Source organism: Artemia franciscana, chromosome 12 (genome assembly GCF_032884065.1).
Source record: "Artemia franciscana chromosome 12, ASM3288406v1, whole genome shotgun sequence".
NCBI lineage: Eukaryota > Metazoa > Arthropoda > Branchiopoda > Anostraca > Artemiidae > Artemia > Artemia franciscana.
The window spans coordinates 3738432-3759296 of NC_088874.1; the positions used below are offsets into that span (position 1 = coordinate 3738432).

At 34.3% G+C, this 20865-nt stretch overlaps 1 protein-coding gene across 1 annotated transcript in view; it reads left to right on the forward strand.

Annotated features, from left to right (window-relative positions):
- Positions 1-17826: 17826 nt before the first annotated feature.
- LOC136033591 (vam6/Vps39-like protein) overlaps positions 17827-20865 on the forward strand; it is an 85155-nt gene continuing 82116 nt past the window's right edge. The window contains exon 1 of the mRNA XM_065714364.1: positions 17827-17940. Within this exon, the coding sequence (XP_065570436.1) occupies positions 17868-17940 (73 nt within the window). The 5' untranslated portion in view covers positions 17827-17867. The remainder of the gene's footprint in view (positions 17941-20865) is intronic.

Genomic DNA, 20865 nt, shown 5'->3' on the forward strand with positions numbered 1-20865 from the left:
TCGTCGATACCTCGCTCTTTACACTAAAAGCTTAAATTATGTCCCAATTCCTTAGGAATCACCCTTGAATCACAAAGGCCGTAGAATAAATAGTTGAAATTACAAAAAATACTTTAGCGTAAAGAGCGAGGTATTACGAGGAGGTAAACCCCTCATATGCGTAATAATTTCTGCTTGTTTTAAGTCTTAATGCTGCTCCTCACTTTCAGTAGAAAAAAAACTTTGCATATTTATTTTTTCATTCTTTTTTAAATAATGCTAAAAATCCTGCGCCCCCTTCATTGAAAGTCTCTTCCTAATTGAGAAGTTTTTCCATGTAAAGATCTTCCCACGTATTCACCTCGACACCCCGCTTTCTAGAGTCCAGCTCCCGATTTCATGAGATCCTTACTATTTTTTGTGATCCATGACGTATTTTGTGATTTCGGGGAAGTAAATAAATAACAAAGAAAATTAGATAGTGTACTTGCAATAAATGTTGCGACTCAACAAATTTGATGAAAAATCACTTTATATTTATTGAATAGCTGAGCAGTGACATTTTATTCTTGCTCTTTTTATTCTGCCTGTCGACCTGTTTTTTCCTGGTTAGCCACTTGTGTTAAATCTAGAAATGTTCCTGAGTATGTGGGTGGTACTTAGCCATTGACTGGTACCTGTCAGGGTTTTCTTTTCTGCGCTTTCATAGTACGGTAAGGTGCCAAAAAACTCATGCCAAAAATTGCCAAACAAAAAAGTAAAATTTTCGGTTTTGCAGAGCACCCCTTCCATCTTGGCAATACCTTAATAATATATGCACAAATTCTTAAATCTTTGTTCGTATCAATCCTACGGGTAGTAAAATGCTGTGTCTTTACAGCTTCCCTGGACATCCTGTTCTAAACCTCCTTTTAAAATGCTTCCTTTAAAATGCTTTATTACAATAAAGAATTCCTTATGATACCCTTTTGGCTATTTAAGTTTCACGAAAAAATTGAAACCGCTGATATTTGTTATCTTAAAACTAGCCACAGTTCATTAAAATTATCATAACATCAACATAATTACGTTCCTGAAATATTACGTATAGGCGTTTTGACAAACTGGATGCAATGTCATTTGACAGTGTCTTCTGATATAATTCAACATCCTCCATTGGCATACCTCGAAAGTTTCAGTCTAATACCCAGAGCTGTTCCTAACGTATTCCGGGTAGGCCCTTTTGAAAACCCAAATTTAGATAACATCTATGGATTTGACTCAGTAGTCCCTGAAGTTTAATATCCTTAATTGATCTTGAGATTTTAAAGTTACGCCCTTTGACAACATGGGTAAAGATAATGTCTTTCGATTAAACTAAAATCCTCCTTCACATAACAATCAACAGAATTATATCCTTAGCTGTTCCTGAAATATTATATATAGGCATTTTGAAAAACTGAATGCAATGTCATTTGACAGTATCTTCTGATTTTAATTCAACATCCTCCGTTGACACACCTTGAAAGTTTTAGTCTGATACCCAGAGCTGTTCCTAATATATTCCAGGTAGGGCCTTTTGAAAATCTAAACGTAGCTAACGTCTGTGGATTTGACTCAGTAGTCCCTGAAACTTAATATCCTTAGTTTGTCTTGAGATTTTACAGTTATGCACTTTGACAACATGGGCGAACATTATGTCTTTTGATTGAATTTAACATCTTCCTCTACATGTCCAGAAGGTTTCAACTTAATACTCTTAGCCAATCCTGAGATATTGCAGATACGATAAGCGCTTTTAGCAAACTGAATATATATAATTTATTTTGCTTTAGTTCAACATCCTTAACTCAACATTCCCTGAAAGTTTCAACTTAATACCCTTAGTTGTTCCTAAGATAATACAGATACGCACTTTCACAACTTGGGTATACATAATCGTTTCTGATTTCGCTCAATATCCTCCACAACATTCTCTTACAATTCCAACAAAATACAATTATTCATTCTTTTGACAATGTATATACGTCCTCTTGACATCCTGGATGAAAGCAGTGTCTTGATTTAGCTAACATGCCCCTAGACATTTCGTGAAGGCTTCGACTAGGTCCCCTTGGCTGATTTTGAGATTTCGTAGTTTTACCCTTGCGTCAACCTGGATGCACAATGTCTTTTGATTTTACCCAACATCCCCGCTCTCTATGCTTTGAAAGTTTCTGCTTAATATCTTGGCTGTTCCTCAGATATTACATACATACCGCTTTAATTAACTGGAGACGCATAGTGTCTCCTGATTTAATCTAATCTCTCTTTCAACATTCCTTGAAAGTTTCAACTTTATACCCTAGCCATCTATTGCTGATACACCTTTTAAGGAGCTGGATTTTTAAAAACATAGTGTTCTTTTATTTAATTTTATGTCTCCCTTAACATGTACTAAGAGTTTCAACATGGTGTTGAAACTCTGCTGTTCTTGAGACATTGCAAATACGCCCTTTTGACAATCTACATGCACAATGTGTGTTTTCATTTAGGGTACTTGCATATTATTCAGAACGCACTCAATAAGTGAAGTTAGGTTCTTTCATGAAAAAAACTACGATGCAGGTACATTTTAATGAAATATTTGGTACTTGTTCATTATTCAATTGATCCAACTCAATTCAGAACACATGCAAGAATTTTGCAGTGAAAATCCGGTTTCATAGCCACAAAGACAAAACTCAATTTAGTTTGCTACGCATAGTGATAGAAGATAGTGTCTGCACATGGATTTTGAAATGAAGACTTGGGATTTGCCGACGACTGAAAAAGAGGCAATAATATTTTTCCAGGATAAAGGGTTGTTGTCCACAACAAAACAGTGCGTCAATGGACACAACATGACTTTATACTCTTACGAGAAGGAATATTTTTGAAAGTGCAACAATAGGCCATGTTTGAAAAAAGTCAATTTGCGTGTAAATACGTGGTTGGGCTATAATGCTGGACTATATATTTGCAAATTAGGGGGGGGGGCTTTATATCAGAGATCTAAATTAAACTGACATAACCACCTCTTCACTTATTGAGTGTGTTCTAAACAATGCACAAGCAACTGATTTAGTTCAATCCCCACCTCAACATTCCCTGAAAGCTTTTCTTTAAAACTATTACCCTGTTTGGAGACCCAGGATTAAACATGCCTACTTTACCAATAATAAAATAATATGTAAACAGTGGGGAACTTGCATAATTTAGTCGAAATGATAGCATAAGAATTCGGATTCTAAGCACAAACAAAAATAGTGTTAACTTACAATGGCCTTAATTACAGGCCGTAACCTTTTGCTTAAAACAAATTACTTAAAAGATATACCACCTGCTACTTTAAAACTGTTCTTTAAAAAACAGTAGGTCTTCTATTTTTGGGGGTGAATTTCGTTTTTTTTTTGCATACGCAATCCCTTCAGTAATTAAAAAAAAAATCTTAATCGGGATAAGGAGGAACGGAATGACGAGCAAGAGAACTGCTTTGGTAGTATTCCTGAATTTCTAAGTTATAATTAATTTCTAGATTAACGAACACTACTCTGTCCTAAGACAAATCCTGGTCTAAAATCTCCTCATAAAGCACGTTATTATACTGTACAGCCCAAATATCACTATTTTAAACGATTTTAATGCATTTTTTGTGTGGTTAGAGATCCTTTTATTTACAAAGAAGGCCTTAGAAGAGAAAATAAAAATAAAATATGCCTATTGTCAGCGGGAAATTAAATTGATGTTTAAAATCACAGTGTCCACGGAAAATTAAATTTATCTAAGCTTTCTCAATGCAATTCTACCCAGTGAAAGCGTTCTACATTAGGGCTGATTGGCAATCAAGCGAAATCAAGAGGTGACTGGCTGTACTATAAAATCAACCGAGTTAGCCGAACTTCGACTTAATCAGTTGATATGAGCCAACTGAGTAGACAACAATTACATTTACTAGAAATTCAAAATCTTGAACTACAAGCTATTAATCTAGAAAGCTAATCCAATAAATATTTGGACACTAGCAGGGTTGGTTCAAAGCACCCAGGCCAGGGGGGGTGGGTAAATTCCTTTATTTAAAAGACTCCTAGATCAAATTATGAGACTCGTGAAAATGTATAATGTTGAAACAATGAAAAGCTATATTTGTATTCACCTCTTCAACAAATTAGACCACCACTGGACGATCTTATTTAATTTAATGGCATCGGTGAGGTTTTTTCTCATTCGCCAACAACATCATGGAATCTAGTCAAGAATCAACCATGGCAGTTCTCAGCAAATTCTCAATAGACTTGAGCTTGCTAAATATATTTTTTGTCAGCAGCGACTGCAAAAGGGCTGTTGCAGCCAATTTGAAAAGGTGAATAACATGCTTAAGCTGATGTTACCGGCAATTTTCTTCAACTATGACTTCTTGAAGCAAGAAGCGCCGTGGCAAAACAGAGAGAACTTGAAGCTCTACTTAAAAAGCAGTAGAATTTTCAGTTCCTTCTTAGCTTGGAATAGACTAGCTCAATATCTGCAACTGAAACCTTTTTTTAAGGGAGACTGAAGTAAGGAGCAAAATAGCTGAAAAGGGACAAAGCAAGTTCAGTCAACCGTTCAAGCAGGATCCTAAAATGTTGTCTATAGAACTGATACATAGAGATCACGGCTTGACTCTGAGCTTGGCTAGTCAGAACGAGATGATCCAAGTTGCCGGCGATGATGTCCGACAAAATCTCACACTTGCCTCATTCTGGAAAACACTTTAGTGCTAACAACGAAATTGTTTATTTTCTCCTCCAGTCGCCTTAAGTTTCTTTATTGCTTCAAACATCTTGATTCCGTCGACGATGTTGATCTCTTCTTCTTCAAGCTTTTTCTGTTTCTATTCTGATCTTGTACATGATTTTTTTTCATAAACATGAGGCAATTGATAAATTTTAATCTTGTAATCCTTTTCAGAAAGCTGTTATCCTTTTCAGAAAGCTGTTATCCTTTTCAGAAGGCTGCTAGGCGCCTTCATCTGTGCATCGATGTTCTTTATGTTTTTTGTTTTGTAGCAAGGTAATTGCTTTGAACAAAGTAACTACTGATTGTAGAGTTTCAGACCTTGCAGTTCGCCGAAGTCTGTGGCAAGTTTCTGAGACTAATGCTGTTTTCAATTGAAGAGCGTTTTTCTTCAAGGATGACAAAATGTTTTGTAGAAGAAAAGAAGATTTCGCATACGTCATCAAGGATATTGAAAACTCGACTATTAAAAGAAATGAATTACTACTATTTTCTATAGTAATGTGTAATCTGTGGGCCTGGCAGAGATTATTAGGCCCACGGTGATCGGAAACTTTGGATATTTTCTACTGGGCTCCATTAAATTGACCAGATATCAATTTTGATAGTCATAAGACTTGAAAGATAGTTTATACCGAAGAATTCCTCTCCTTGACCAGGTTCTTATTATGCTTCTGCCACACCCTGTGCAGTTTTGTCATTAACTTCGCTAACATCTAATAGTGTCTTTCCCGATGCCCCTTCCAAACTGATATTGCGGATTACGATTGTAGACTTATCAGAATGTGAAGCATCGGATATCTATCAACACAAAATAGAATTCTGAATCCATGACTAGGTCGACAATCTTCTCCCTGACTTTTGCTGAAAGAAATTCAATTAACTCGTTGTGAGTAATTGTCGGTAAACAGCCTAAATTTGTGTTTTTCTCTCCGTCTCTTCATCATTTGCTTACTCTAAAAACTTAGTTCGAATGCTTTTATCAATCAGAAAAATCTTTATGACTGCTGTTATTGACGATGTGACAAAAATGGGACAAAGCTGCATTGTTCGACTCAGAAGACAAATGACTTGGTGAGTATAGAAGACAAAATACTTCCTCTCTTCATCTTTACTTTGCTCTTCATTTTTTGTCATTACCGTTGTTCGTCTTCCATCTCAGCTTTTTTCAGATTGGTTACTATTCATACCACTAGAGAAAACGAATACACACGAAGCAAATTGTTGCATGTTTCTTAATATTGTATTCTAAGATCTGGTAATCCTCATATCCTCCCAAATGAAAACACTACTGTTTCAATTTTATATTGAAGGACTAAAAGGAAATACCATCGGATTTGGTTGATTAGGACCCCATGAAATAAGGTACTTCCTATGTTTTTCGTTAAAGATCGGATTCCTTATTCCTGGACTCATGTGAACTATATTTTCAAAATCTTCACTGCAACTGTTGACAACTCCACTAATTGCTCATATATTAAGAAGTTCTTCAGTACTATCGACGGTTAACTCTTTACATAGCTCAAACGCAGAAGATGATGTAGATTGTATTTCCACCAATATCTATCTTGCATTCAACTTAAAATTTTCCGAGAAAGTCTTAACAATAACATCGGAACCAGCAACTGATGATATAGTGTATTCCAACTTAGTAACACATGTAAAGAATGGCTTGTTGGGTACTTGATCAAAAGTGTCTTGCCCTATATTTGACTCCTTTTCAACATTTGTGTCGATCGATAGCATGACATTACAAATTACTGGAGGCGCAAATTTGGAATAATTTCTTATCAAATTTCTGGTCACTGTAAGCTTTAACGTTGCTTATTACTTTCGTCCCAGACAAAAATTTACCTTCCGACTCGAATGAGCTATCCCGGTGTCTTCAAAAGCACTTTTGTCCCGGTGGAAAATTTTGGGTACACAGCCAAATCTTGCTTGTCTTTCTCAAGCGTTGTCCCCGTCTCAACCACGTACTGTAATTGAGTTTTAGTCACTGTCTTGTACACACTTGGTTTAAAAGGCCCTTGTGGGGCTCCTTTGCTTGATTTCTAATTACTTCATTGTGTTTAGATATTTCTTACCTTCTTTTCGACCCGAAGTAAAAGTTTGACCGACACTCGATGCAAATACACTTGTCTCTTGATTTTGGTTTATTCATATTATCTCGTCAGGCTTCAGGTGAATTTTTCCAAACTACTGAACGAACAGACAGCAATAAATCATATGCAAGCATAAATAATTTTTTAAGGCAAGCTGCTAGACTACCAGTCCATCCCCTTAAAAACTGATTAAATTTAAACGGTTCTTTTCAAATCCAAAATTATTAAAAATGAGAATTAAACAATAAAATAAAATGACTATTCTATTGACATTGAAATTTGGTTTTCAGTATCTACGACTGAAGCTCTTCCGTGCTGAAATCTGGCATTTCTGTGATGAGAAGTATGAAGATCCAGAAGTCTTTTCAGGAAAGAAAAATACAACGTAGACTTGCTCTGACTGAATTGACCGCTTTTGAACTGGATGGGCCCAAAATAAGCAACCTAATTGACTTTGCAAAAGTAGGGGTTAGATCTGAAGGACCAGAAATTAATCAAGTGCGAGCAAAGCAGGTTCTTAAAACATGATTTGCTACCAGTCCAGTTCCTTTAAACCTGGTTTAATTTATATGACTTTATTTAAAAACGAAAATAGAAATTGAAATTAAACGACAAACTAAAACAACTCTATTGTATTTAAATTTGAATCCGGTTTTTAGTATTTACGACTGAAGCTGAGTTTTGTCAAACTCAGTCAATTCGCTGCCGATAAGTTTGAAAGTCTTTCCAGGAGAAGAAAATAAAAAATAGACCGTCTCAGAATTCAGCACCTGGGATCTTAATGGGGTCAAAATAAACGACTTGACAGAAACAACTATTTGGCAATTAAACTCAAAATATTTAAAAGGAACAAACCCCAGCCAAAAATTTACAAAAGTTTTTTGAAAGAATGTCAAACAGGGAAAAATCGCTATTTATAGCTGATCAGTGAATGGCAATTATGATTTTGGTAGTCTCAATGGTAAATATTTATTACGAAATCAAATTAAGACGAATTTGAAAACCTTAAAAATGGTATCATTTAAAAATAAAAACTGTATTAATGGAATCGCCATTGTCAAGTATTCTAAAGCGGAAAGTTGAAGACCCTCTCCCTTCAACAACAAGGAAAACACTTTTTTTGCCTCGGTAGCACTCACGTATGGTCATTTTTCTCTTTTTTTGTCCTCGCCACTAGCAGGACCCTTCAAACCCATGTTTGCCCCCCTCCCCGACCTCAGTTTGTCCCCCCTCCATCTGAAATTTTGTTTTTACAAAAAAATCTCGTTAAAACTATAAAAAGCCTTCATAATTCAAGTATCCAGAGAAACAGGTCAGCTTTCTTTAGTATATATATGGATCATTTTTCAGTTCTCACTTTCATTTTCACTTGATTTGGGAACATTGGCATCAATTTCAACCCCTGCCCCTCCCCACGATTTTGACAAAATTATGTCACTGGTTTTAGAAAGGGAATAGGATGAATCGATTAAAGATTAAAAATCTTTACTCTTAGATTAAAAATTGAGAAACTTCTGAATCATCAGACTCCATGTTTTAGTTTCACAGATTAGGAACCGGCATTAAATTCTGGTGTTAAAAAAGCATTAGCGAAGGTTCCGGTCCTCGTAAAGTTATATCCACAGCAAAAATAATGTCAAAGGCGAGGATTTTGAGTCTTATACTTTATATTAATTTAGAAACTTTTCCATAAAGTAAAATTATAAACAGTAATAAAAGTGCGGCATTAGACTTTACAGTCCCCACCGGCGGTGCTGATATCTGTTTCTTGGCTCTTCAGCCAGGAAGTGTAACGGGGGTTTGGGGGCCAAACATTTTGTGCCTTTACACACCCTTCCTGTTTACCTTCCCCAGATTTCTCCAGGTGCCCAGGAGAAATCTGGTACCCCAAACCCTCATTGGTTTGTGGTGCCATTGGTTTGGGGTACCAAACCAATGTGGTACCCATTGGTACCCCAATTGCGTGACTGACAGGGGTCAGTCACGCCACTGACTCCTGTCCCAAACTAAATAATTGGGTAAATTAGGATTCGAACCCTCGCCCTCTCAGACAAAGGATCCTGAATCCAGTGCACCAACCCACTCGGCCAGGACGGCTCTTTTCCAAAATGTAACTTTCTATTAAAATCCTAGTTTAGATTAATATCCTATCCACATCTGAAGAATTGAAACGCTAGACACAGAGAAAAGTAGAATCAAAGGGAAATTTTCGGTAAAATTCTAGTTAATTGACTTCTTGCTATCTTGAAAAGGGTTTAGGTTAGGAAAATGAAACTTTCAGGGATAGGTCTAGAGGCTAAAGTATGTCCTGGGAAGGCATTTTAAAGTACCCACCTCCACTCCTTCTCCCTCTAGAGGGCCCGGAAATTTGCCGACATGACAGGTCTATACCTATTGAAATTTTGACAAAACAATATTTCACCTTAATTTTCAGTTACAAGTTGCTTTTTCTCTGCCTTTAGTCCTGAAAATACAATTCCTGTTAATTGAGTAGAATTTTGAGCCACATAAATATTTTTTTTTTTAATTTAGGAAATGTATTTGCATATTTTTAAAACCTTATAAAATGGAATTGAGCAAAGTTATGAAGCTGAAAACAATTTTGTTTTACTTCAATTAAGCAGAAGATCTATTTTGCAAGGTTTCACTCTTATAGCACACGTATTTTTAAAGGTCATCAAAGGTGTATTCCCTTTCTGAGATAGCAAGAAGTTAATTAACTAGAATTTAACCAAATTTGCTTCGCAAAACTGATCTTCCTTTTTTAATTTTTTAAATACAGAAAAAGAAGCAAGGAGTAAAAATAGTAGTATAGAGACACTTCTTGTGATATCATTTGTGTTATAGATACGATCCTGAATCTTTCATCCACAAAACTTGAATACTTCCCAAGAGGCCGATGATTCAATGATCTAGAATTGTAACAGAATCACTAGCAAAATAAATTTACTTGAGGTACCAAAACAGTGGAAGTGAAATCTGATTGTTTGAATTTGTTAAGTGGAAACTTAAACAACCACATATATCCTAAAGCATTAGGATAAAATTGGATAAAAGGATATTAGGATGAAAGGATATAAAAGGATATTATAATTGGATATTAGGATAAAAAGTTACCGAGGACAGTGGAAATGAAATCTGATTATTTGAATTGGTTAAGTGGAAACTTAAACAAACGCATATATCCTAAATCATTAGGATAAAATTCAATTTCCACTCTCCGTGTTTGAAACGACTGAATTTATAAAATCCATGCTCATTAAAATAACACAAGCGCTTAGGAAAATTCTGCAGCAATATCAGGCCACAACCAGCGATCTGTTGAAAGCTACTTTTGAATTGACATAGCAAGATTTTGCGACTTTTTAATTGTCATGCACAGTCTTTGACGTTTCACTAAATTGTCAGCTTTATTTGTTTTTTCACTTTTATTTCTCTGAATGTCTTCCGTGAAACTACCCCGACATACAATGAAAACTCAAAAGTTTGAAACTGTAGGAAGTAGATGTGGAAATAATTGAAACTTTGAAGCCTCAGTGTCATTCTTTACAAAGCCCATATCATTGATAATAAATTCACTATCAATCCCTAATCTATATTTGAATTATCTTAAATGCAATATCTATACAACTAACAGCACCTGGAATCGTTCAATTTCTGAAAAGTTACTAATACTAGCTCCTTTAGCCCCCACCTTCTACTAACGCCCTGGTAAAGTATTTCTTTTTGGCAATACATATTCCAAATTTGAACTTAACACAAATGTATAAGAGGCAGAAAGTCTCTAGATAGATTAAATAAAAAATAACTTTTTTTTAAATCATATGTTTTAAATAGGTTATTATTATCTTTGGGTCTTTTTCCCTTGAACTGCGCTGTTAAGCTGCCCTAAGAACTGCATTTTTGGAACCCCAATTGTTTTCCTCAAATGGTCTTTTTTTGAAACTTCGATCTAGTGCCATTTAGGACTGCATTGGCGCTTATGATCACAAATGGTGTTGGAAATTAGAGTTAGCGGCAAGAGAGGTCCATATCCAAATATTCAAGGGACATGGGATATATAATAATCTTTTCTCCAAATTATTGGGGGTAACTACCGTTCCATGCCCCCCCCCCTCCCCCAATGACGCTCCTGGATCCATCCAATCACAAACTAAAATTTTGAATTTATTTTTGTTGATGTTTTGAATGTTACTTAGAAAAGACATGAAGATTTTGTAAAAATAGGAACATTTCAAACTTTTCAAGCATGTTTAGCTATCATTTCTTCAGAAAACTACTAAAAAGGGACATTATTTGCTGCCAATTTATCATAAACCGTTGGCAATCCTTGCATTATTCACGCCATGGTTAGCTATGGACGCATGGATAAATACAGAATTCAATTCGACATTCACGTTATACCTTAGAACCGTATCTCAAGACGGTCAGAATAATACCTTCTGTTTTGGTGTCCATTGACAATCGAGTGGATACATTTTAATTTGCATTCCCAGTATTTTAAGTCTCTTGGTAATAACCGATGTTTGTGGCAAAAAAATGGCAGAACATTTCACTTTACTGTGAATTTTCAAAACGGGAGGCTCAAAACAACCTGTTTATGGTTTAGGAAGGAATCAGCTATTGGAAGAATAAAAATTAGTTACGTCAGGCTACCTGAAAAAAATTACCGACTTTATCACCATTGTTCAAGGGTACAGGCTGGCCTGGGATTTTATCAAATCCTTCCAGTTTCTATCTCTGAGCCATGGGACTTTGGTGTGTGAGTCCCCAGCCTAGACGCCTTATAATAAGCGACTCAATTCAGTCTAAAAGCCCAGTAGAAAAATTTTTCAAGAACAAAATAAACTTCAGCTTTCGATTTTGCTTCTTAGTGTCGGAAGGTAGAATAAACACGTTGCATGAAACCAAGGTTAATTACGTTTATTCGGTATATTGGAACCATGGGTTTCCATGTTTTACTATTCTTTCCAGGCTTCATCATATGCAACGGATAGTCATAGAAAGTTTGGGTAAGGGTTATTTGAACCCAATGGTGTAGTGCCCTTTTCAACCCTCAAAATCGATTGGACAGCGACCAGCTTTTCTTTTCAATGCCCTTTGTCACCAAGGCGCCACTACGGTACCAAATGGCATGCATGGGAAGCATACAATTTTAAACAAAGACAATCAACATACAAAATGGTTGATGTCTTCAGAAAGCTAGCGATTCAATATTCTGCTAACAATTATTTGCAGATGTTCTTTCTAGTAATTTTTAATCCTGTGCTTGGATGTGTAATACAAACTAAAAATCTTTATAATTGACTAAATAGGGTAATTTTTTAAGTGATGGTGATCTTTACCTAAATCCAAAAATGAAATATTTAACATCCTACCAGTCTCATTCTGGGATGTACTTATACCTTTCAGTTTGTGATGTATAAGATCGGGTAATAGTGTATAAAATAATATTATAAAATATAAAAGAATATAAAAAATATAATAGGTATAAAATAAATTAGTGTATAAAAGATATAAAAAACTATCCCACGCATTTGCCGGACGATTAATTTTTTCGTCTCCTCTTTATTTTATAAAATAAAATATTGTTACTCTTATCACTTACTGAAACACAAAAGCTTCTTAATTTTATGCAGGAAGAAAATTCTGGCTTTCGACATGCTTTTCATACTACAAACTGTAGAGCTAATTTCTCAAAAGTCAGATTTACTTTGGCAAAGAAACATCAATCAAGAGTCATCAAGTATGATTGTTATTGATGTATGAATACTTTTAAAAGAGTAATAAGTGTGCATTTATGTATGTGTCTGTAACACATGTTATGTATCTACCTGCTCTATATATTCAATAAATATATTCAATTATTGCTCTCATTAAGAGATTAATTTTAAAAAAATTCTCCAAAAAAACAAGTTTTTCAAAGAAAAGTAAAAGCCCTATTTGACTAAATATCAGCATAAGTAAAAATCTATAATAATTCAAACCTAAAACGACTAGAAATCACAATTAAAGAATAAATCTAACCCAAGACGAACTGATATTAAACAAAAAATCAACAAACAAACATACAACATTCAGTGGTGTCGTTCATAGGGGGGGGGGAGAGGAAGCAGTTGCCAGCCCCCCAATAATTAGGTAAAATCTAATTTTTATGAAGTAGCTTTAAAGCTTATGCTCGTTTTATGAGTCAAATTTGCTCTTTACTTTGAGCAGATAATTGATTTTTAATTAATGAATTTTCATTTTTAACATAAAGAAAACGAGACAAATAGGAGTCCGTTACACTCCATAATATGTTCCACAGTAATGATTTATTCCAAATATGATACCTTTGAAACCTTATCATCAAGTAAGATGTGTGCCTAGTTAATGGCAAAACTGAAAAATGTTCTATGCTTCCTATTTCGTCACATTTGCTCTGGTCAATTTTTCTCTGATATTTAAGGTGCTTCTACTTCCTAAATTCTATCAGTTCAAAGTGAGATTCTCTTGTTTTCTAACTTTCAAAAGTGAAAATGAATACACCCTCTACGTCAGCAAATAGAACAAAAATGGAACGATTAAAGAACAAGAAGGTGTATATACACTGAATAAATTTTCCTGAATAAAAAAGAAATTATTTGGAAAAAAATGATTTTTATAATTAAATAAAAAAAAAACAAGTTTTTTCAACAGAAAGTAAGGATCAACATTAAAATTTACAACGAACAGAAAAAATTACGGATATGAGGGGCTTATGCTGAAGTTCGAATTTTGCTCCAATCCTATAAGAACGACTCTTGAATCACAAAGGGTTTAATTAAATTTAATAGCTCTTTTGAAAATACTAACAAAATATTTAGCGTAAAGAGCGAGGCATTGACGAGGAGGTGAACCCCCTCACATACATGTAATTTATATTCGTCTTAGGTTTTAATGTTGCTCCTTACTTTCTTTTGAAAAATCGAATTAAATGCAGTAGAATCTGTCATCCCCTTCGTATAATTTCCCTTCCCCCATGAAAAATTCCTCTATGGAAAGATTTTCCGTCGTAACCTTTTCTCCCTGACTCCCCACAAGAAACCACGAACTGTTTGATGATATGCGTATTATAACTAGATGTGTCACATTAGTTGTATGTTGGTTATGAAATTTGGTAAAGGGGATCCGCTTCAGGAATCACTTTACTGTTTTAATTTTTATTTCCAGCATTTAATTGAAAGTTTGATTCTCTTATTTGTCATTGAAATGCCTAATAAGTGCTGATAAAGTCCTATTCCTCACGTTTCAGATTCGCATACTAGCCCGTAAATGTAGATCTGCCTCTATGTGTTATTAAATAAAAAAAACGAGTTTTTTTAACTGAAAGTAAGGAGCGACATTAAAACTTAAAACGCACAGAAATTACTTCGTATATGAAAGAGGCTGCTTCCTCATCAACGCCCCGCTCTTTACGCTAAAGTTTGACTCTTTCTCTCAATTCTTCTTTTTAAAACAGTAAAAAACTTTAGCGTAAAGAGCGGGGCGTTGATGAGGAAGCAGCCTCTTTAATATACGAGGTAATTTCTGTGCGTTTTAAGTTTTAATGTCGCTCCTTACTTTCAGTTAAAAAAACTCGTTTTTTTTATTTAATTTCTGAACGTTTTTGAATCAATGCATGTTTTGATTTTGGCTCTCCGCAGAGGAATAATCAAAACGAAATTTTGCATATTTTTTTTTGGGGGGGGGGGGGCTAAATGGCTTTCTCATAATTTTGATCGAATGATTTTGAGAAAAAAAGAGCGGGGGCGAAGCCTAGTTGCCCTCCGATTTTTTGGTTAATTAAAAAGGCAACTAGAACTTTTAATTTTTTACGAATCTTTTTATTGGTAAAAGATTTACGTAATTTGACTTACATAGATTTACATATATGAGGGGGTTCGCCCCCTCGTCAGTACCTCGCTCTTTATACTAAAGCTTAAATTTTATCCCAATTCATTAAGAATGACCCCTGAATCACAAAAGCCGTAGAATAAATAGTTGAAATTACTAAAAATACTTTAGCGTAAAGAGCTAGGTATCATAAGGAGGTGAGCCCCTTATATGGGTAATAATTTCTGTTTGTTTTAAGTTTTATTGCTGTTCCTTACTTCCAGGTGAAAAAGCTTTTTCACATTTATTTTTTATTTTTTTTTTTAAATAATGCTAGTAAATCCTGCTCTCCCTTCATGGAAGTTTTCTTTTCCCATGACAAATTCTCGATGGAAAGTTCCCCCAGCATATCCCCCTCTTCTCAACCCCTCCCCCCAACCAAAAAAATCCTCCTGAAAACGCCTGTATACTTCCCAATAACCATTACTATATGTAAGCACAGGTCAAAGTTTGTAACTTGTTGCCCCTCCCACGGGGACCGTGGGGGAGTAAGTCGTCCCCAAAGACATAGTTATAAGGTTTTTCGACTACGCTGAATAAAATGGCTATCTCAGAATTTTGATCTGTTGACTTTGGGAAAATAATTAGCGTGGGAGGGGGCCTAGGTGCCCTCCAATTTTTTTGGTCACTTAAAAAGGGCACTAGAACTTTTCATTTCCGTTAGAATGAGCTCTCTTGCAACATTCTAGGACAACTGGGTCGATACGATCACCCCTGGGGAAAAAAAAACAAAAAAAACAAAAAAAACAAAAAAACAAATAAACACGCATCCGTGATCTGCCTTCTGGCAAAAAATGCAAAATTCCACATTTTTGTAGATAGGAGCTCGAAACTTCCACAATAGGGTTCTCTGATACGCTGAATCTGATGGTGTGATTTTCGTTAAGATTCTATGACTTTTAGGGGGTGTTTCCCCCTATTTTCTAAAATAACGCAAATTTTCTCAGGCTCGTAACTTTTGATGGGTAAGACTAAACTTGATGAAACTTATATATTTAAAACCAGCATTAAAATGCGATTCTTTGATATAGCTATTGGTATCAAAATTCCATTTTTTAGAGTTTTGGTTACTATTGAGCCGGGTCGCTCCTTACTACAGTTCGTTACCACGAACTGTTTGACACCATTCTGACTTCGAAAAACAACTGACATAAATATGCTAAGAATTATACCAGAAATCTGTCGCATTTCACACAGCGCCGGTACTACTTGTTGGATATTTATCTACGTCTACTTAAAATAGAATAAAGTTAATTTAAACCAAAAATCAAAAATTTTCTCACAATTTATAAATTTTGTGCGCACGTATAAGTGGTACCGACCCATTCTCTTTTTCTATTGCTATTAGTTTTATAATGCAGTACTAGAGACCAAGCTTTGCTTGCGTAGGGAATTATAGACATAAAATGATATTTAGTGTAACATCCTGTACCGCAATTTACACACGAAAATCTTATTTAATTCTTATATAATTAGTTTTTCTATACAAAGGGAAAGGTAATTTTCAAACTCTAGGAGTCAAATTTCCCTTCCAATTGGCACCCCTGGCAATTTTCAATCAGTTTAAGGTTTCTGTCGCAATGATGTCAAAAATTGTTCAGATTTTTTAAATACTTTTGTCAAGCAATGTCGAAGAATAAATTAATAATTTCAGCTTTATTTTTCGAATACTTTCAAATTTGAAATGTGGCCTCTATTTAAATGCGGGGAATATGTCGCAATATAATGCTACACAAACTGTGGTCATATTTTGACTTTTCCTATATGTTTCCTTAGACAGCGTTATTGCGCTGCCTATCATCTTGTTTCGCTTACTGCAGCCCACTGATATGAGTGTTATTTATTATTATAAGTTGACAAATCCACGAACAAATTAAATTTAATAAAAATCATAAGTAATATTTTAATAAATCATGTATATGAACAGTTTAATACAACAAATTAAATTTTACGAAGTCAAAATCCATTCAAAATTACAACCAAATAGATAGCGTGATACGCGGGGATGTTAGAATAGAGCTTGACCTAATTATAATATTGAGCATCCTGTATTGGGTTTTTGGATTGGAGGAAGTGAAGGGGGATATGTACTGCAGCATTAGTGGTAAATCTGGCTTAGAGAAGCCGAGTGCAAACTACATTCACCTTTGCCCTCCCGAAAGCTCGATTACGCTATACTACTATCGTCTGCTGGCACTCATTGCTGACAATTTTAGTAAAAGCCAAGCACCAGTACTTAAATTTATAATTGTTTCAATATGTTTTCATTGTCTATAACCTATTTCGTAATGTTTTTAATTTCACCAAGTAGCGTGTTTGTTAAATAGTGACTTTTCTTCACTACCGCTTGAATAGCACTTACTTCAATAGTACCTCCTCTTGACCCTCCCCGCCCCCCCCCCCCCCAAATGAAAGTACTTTAGCTACATCCCTGATAATAGGCACTAATATAAATGAATAAATAAATCTTAAAACGAGTAAAACTTTAATTGAATATGCAAATCAAACTTAAAACGGCATAAGTCACTACAAACAATCTGTTTTTTGCTACTGCCCCCTTTCCTAACTGTAAAAGTGTGAAGTCTACTGTGTCATTGAGGGCTTACTGAAAACGAATTTTATTGCAAATTTTTCTTTTGTACTTATTATAAAACTGAAAATAAAATGATATTTTGTCATTTTATGTCTTTGACATTTCAGCATCATTGTATATCAAATATTCAGTTTAGTTTTATTAGTGGTCAAGACATATATATATTTTTTTCTATCAGACACGTAACGTTAAAATGTTTTCTTTTCATCTCTAAATGAGAAAAGCGTTCTTACCTTATGGCTTTTGATCGGTAATTTTTTAACTCGCGCAGTGTATTTACCATATGTATTTTACTTATTTAGAAATGCAAAATTTTCTTTCTTGTGAATTTTCAGCTACAATTGGCCCAATTCGCTCTTTACTAACTCTTTACGCTTAGTCTTTATTTTCCTTTCTCTCTTTACGCTTTCTCTACTGCAATTTATTTAAAACTGAGCCCGGCTAAATCCTAAAACACGCTCTAGTCCCAGTCGTCAGAATGGTCTTGTAAAATCGAACGAGTTTTTAGCAAAATATATGAAGTTAAAATGCATGAAGCATATGAATGCAAAACTGTACTACAAAAGCTTCCTTTACATATCGAAAGCATTGATGCTTATGGTATATACGCTTCTTAATTTTATTTTGAGTCTATTTTCTTTAATTTATTTCTGAAAATATAGTTTATGTCAGTCTTAATTTCAGGTATAAAGTTGTAGGCTAACTAGCCTATGCTCACAAAATGAATTTTGATCAAGTTGCAACATATTTTGTACAGAAGAAGGCATTCTAGAACAAAACAATAGACTGCTAATAATGAGATCACTAATTTTATGCTATTTTCTACAATTAAAGTAGGGTTTGTGACTATTTATCCCTATTCCCATCATAGTCTAATATGTAGCCTTGGGATAAATAAATACTCAAAGCTATATAAATAAACTTACACTGTGAACTTTTATTTTTGAATATACAGCATATTTGCAATAATCAGAATATCATGTTTCCTTCTTTTATTATTCATATTTATAGCCTAATTCATTTAAGAAGCTAGTTTTTTGTCCAATATTTAGCAGAATACATGCAGTAAAATTTTATTTGATTGACTTTTGGCTATCTTGGAAAGGGGTTAGGTTAGGGAAATGAAACTTTCAGGGATGGTTCTAAAGGCTAAAGTATATCCTGGAAAGGTATTTTGAAGTACCCACCTCCACTCCTTCTCCCTTTAGAGGGCCCTGAAATTTGCCTCACATGACAGGTCTATACCTATTGAAATTTTGACAAAACAACATTTTACCTTAATTTTCAGTTACCAGTTGCCTTTTCTCTACCTTTAGCTCTGAAAATGCAATTCCTGTTATTTGAGTAGAATTCTGATCCATATCAATGTTTTTTTTCAAAATTTAGGAAATTTATTTGCATATTTTTGAAACCTCATTAATTGGGATTGACCAAAGTTGTGAAGCTGAAAACAATTTTGTTGTACTTCATTCAAGCATAAGATCTATTTTGCAAGGTTTCATTTTTATAACACACACTTTTGAAGTTCAGGGCCCTCTAGAGGGAGAATGAGTAGAGGTAGGTACTTTAAAATACCTTCCTGGGACATACTTTAGCCTTTAGCTTGAAGGTTTCATTTTCCTAACCTAACCCCTTTCCATGATAACCAAAAGTCAATCAAGTAGAATTTTACCATACATTCAGCTAAATTGAATATCTTGAGTCTACACAGGCCAAACAGTTTGTAAGTCTACAGTTTTCCACATAATTTATCTTGGTTGAAAGTTAATAGATCATTTGATGCCCTTGTTATGCTCTTTTATAGTTGAATAATTGTTTATGGTAGAAATTCCATTTTGAGCCCTCAATGGGACCCTAAAAATTAAAACAGTCCATAATAGCCACAAGTTTAAAAATATGTTGATTAAAAACTGTATAGTGAAGAAAAATTTCCATTTATAGCTGATTTGTGACTGGCATAAAATAATTAAATTAAAATAATAATAATATAACAATTAAAGATAAATATTATTTATGTTGTAGACTTGAGAAGATGTGTTGATTCATCTCCTGCACTAGTATCCAGGAACTTTGTTTTTCCTGAGGCCAGAATAATTTCAATGATTTAAAGAATATGAAAATTGGAACCTAAAATGTTTCAATGTTAAAAAATAATCATCATATTAATATGGTAACTAACAAATTCAGGTGATTCAAATTAGACTTACTAGAAGTTTGAGAAACTCATATACCAGGGTTAAGAAGCATGAAATTAGATGATATAGAATTTATTTACTCAGGCAGGAAGCAGTGGCATCATTGAAGTGGGGAGCAGTTGCCCCCAATAGTTTGCAAACAATTAGGATTTTTTAAGTAGCCTTAAAACTGGTGCTTGTATTGAGTGTCAAATTTGCTCATCACTTGAGCAGATATTTATTTTTGAATTAATCCAAACTTGCTTTTAACATCAGGAAAAGAAGAAAAATAGGGTCTATTATGCTTCATAATTTATTCCACATTAATATTTTTCCAAACATACTGCCTTTGAAACCTTATCATCAAGTAAAAATGTGAGCCTAGCTAATTCCAAAATGTTCTATACTTCCTGTTTTGCTATGTTTTTTTGCTCAGTGCTCAGTCCAGTTTTTTCCCCTGATATTTAGGTTATACTTCCTAAAATCTATCAGTTTTTGTTTAGGTTCTTTTGTTTAAAATTTTCAAAAGTGGAAATGGATACATCCTCTACATCTATGAAATAGGACAGAAATAGAATCATTGGGAAAACAGACTTAGTGCTTTTTATAATGATATTCATGCTGTTATTAGATAGGTCAAATAACTTGTAGTTTGGTCCTGGAATTTGGTAGAGGGAGATCTTCTCCAGAAATCATTTAATTGTTTTAATTTGTACTTCCAGTATTTAAATAAAACTCTTGATTCTCTTGTCTATCATTAATATAGATGACTATAATGTGTTAATACTGTCCTATTCCTTACCTTTGTGTCCTATTCTTTTATGTTAAATACTATGCTGACTTATTGCTATTTTAGCTTTTCTAAATATTTCCTTTAACCAGCTCCAAAAAAAGAATTGACATAAATGTGCTAAGAAATATGAATGAAATTAGTTTGGCTAATGTTCCTATTACCTGAATAATTGTTTAGGGTCATGAAACTATTATTAATAGATGCATTTTGACTTTTGGAACATCTTTTCTCTCTTGCAAAACTACCGCAAACTCACTGTTATGGAGTTATTCTGACCCAAATATTCTTGTATTTACATATATAGAATTGCAATCATTTCCATTTTTGTTGATTGGATTTGAAATTGCGAATCTGTAATAGTTTAGAAACAAATTTGGGCTATATATTTGCACATTAGGGGGGTGGGGTAAAACATAGCATATATTAAATATGTAAAATTGCTGTATTTATTATATGCTATGCTTTACCCCCCCCTCTCCCCCTCCAATGTGCAAATATATAATAACTCCATAACAGTGAGTTTGTAGTAGTTTTGCAAGAGAGAAAAGATGTTCCAAA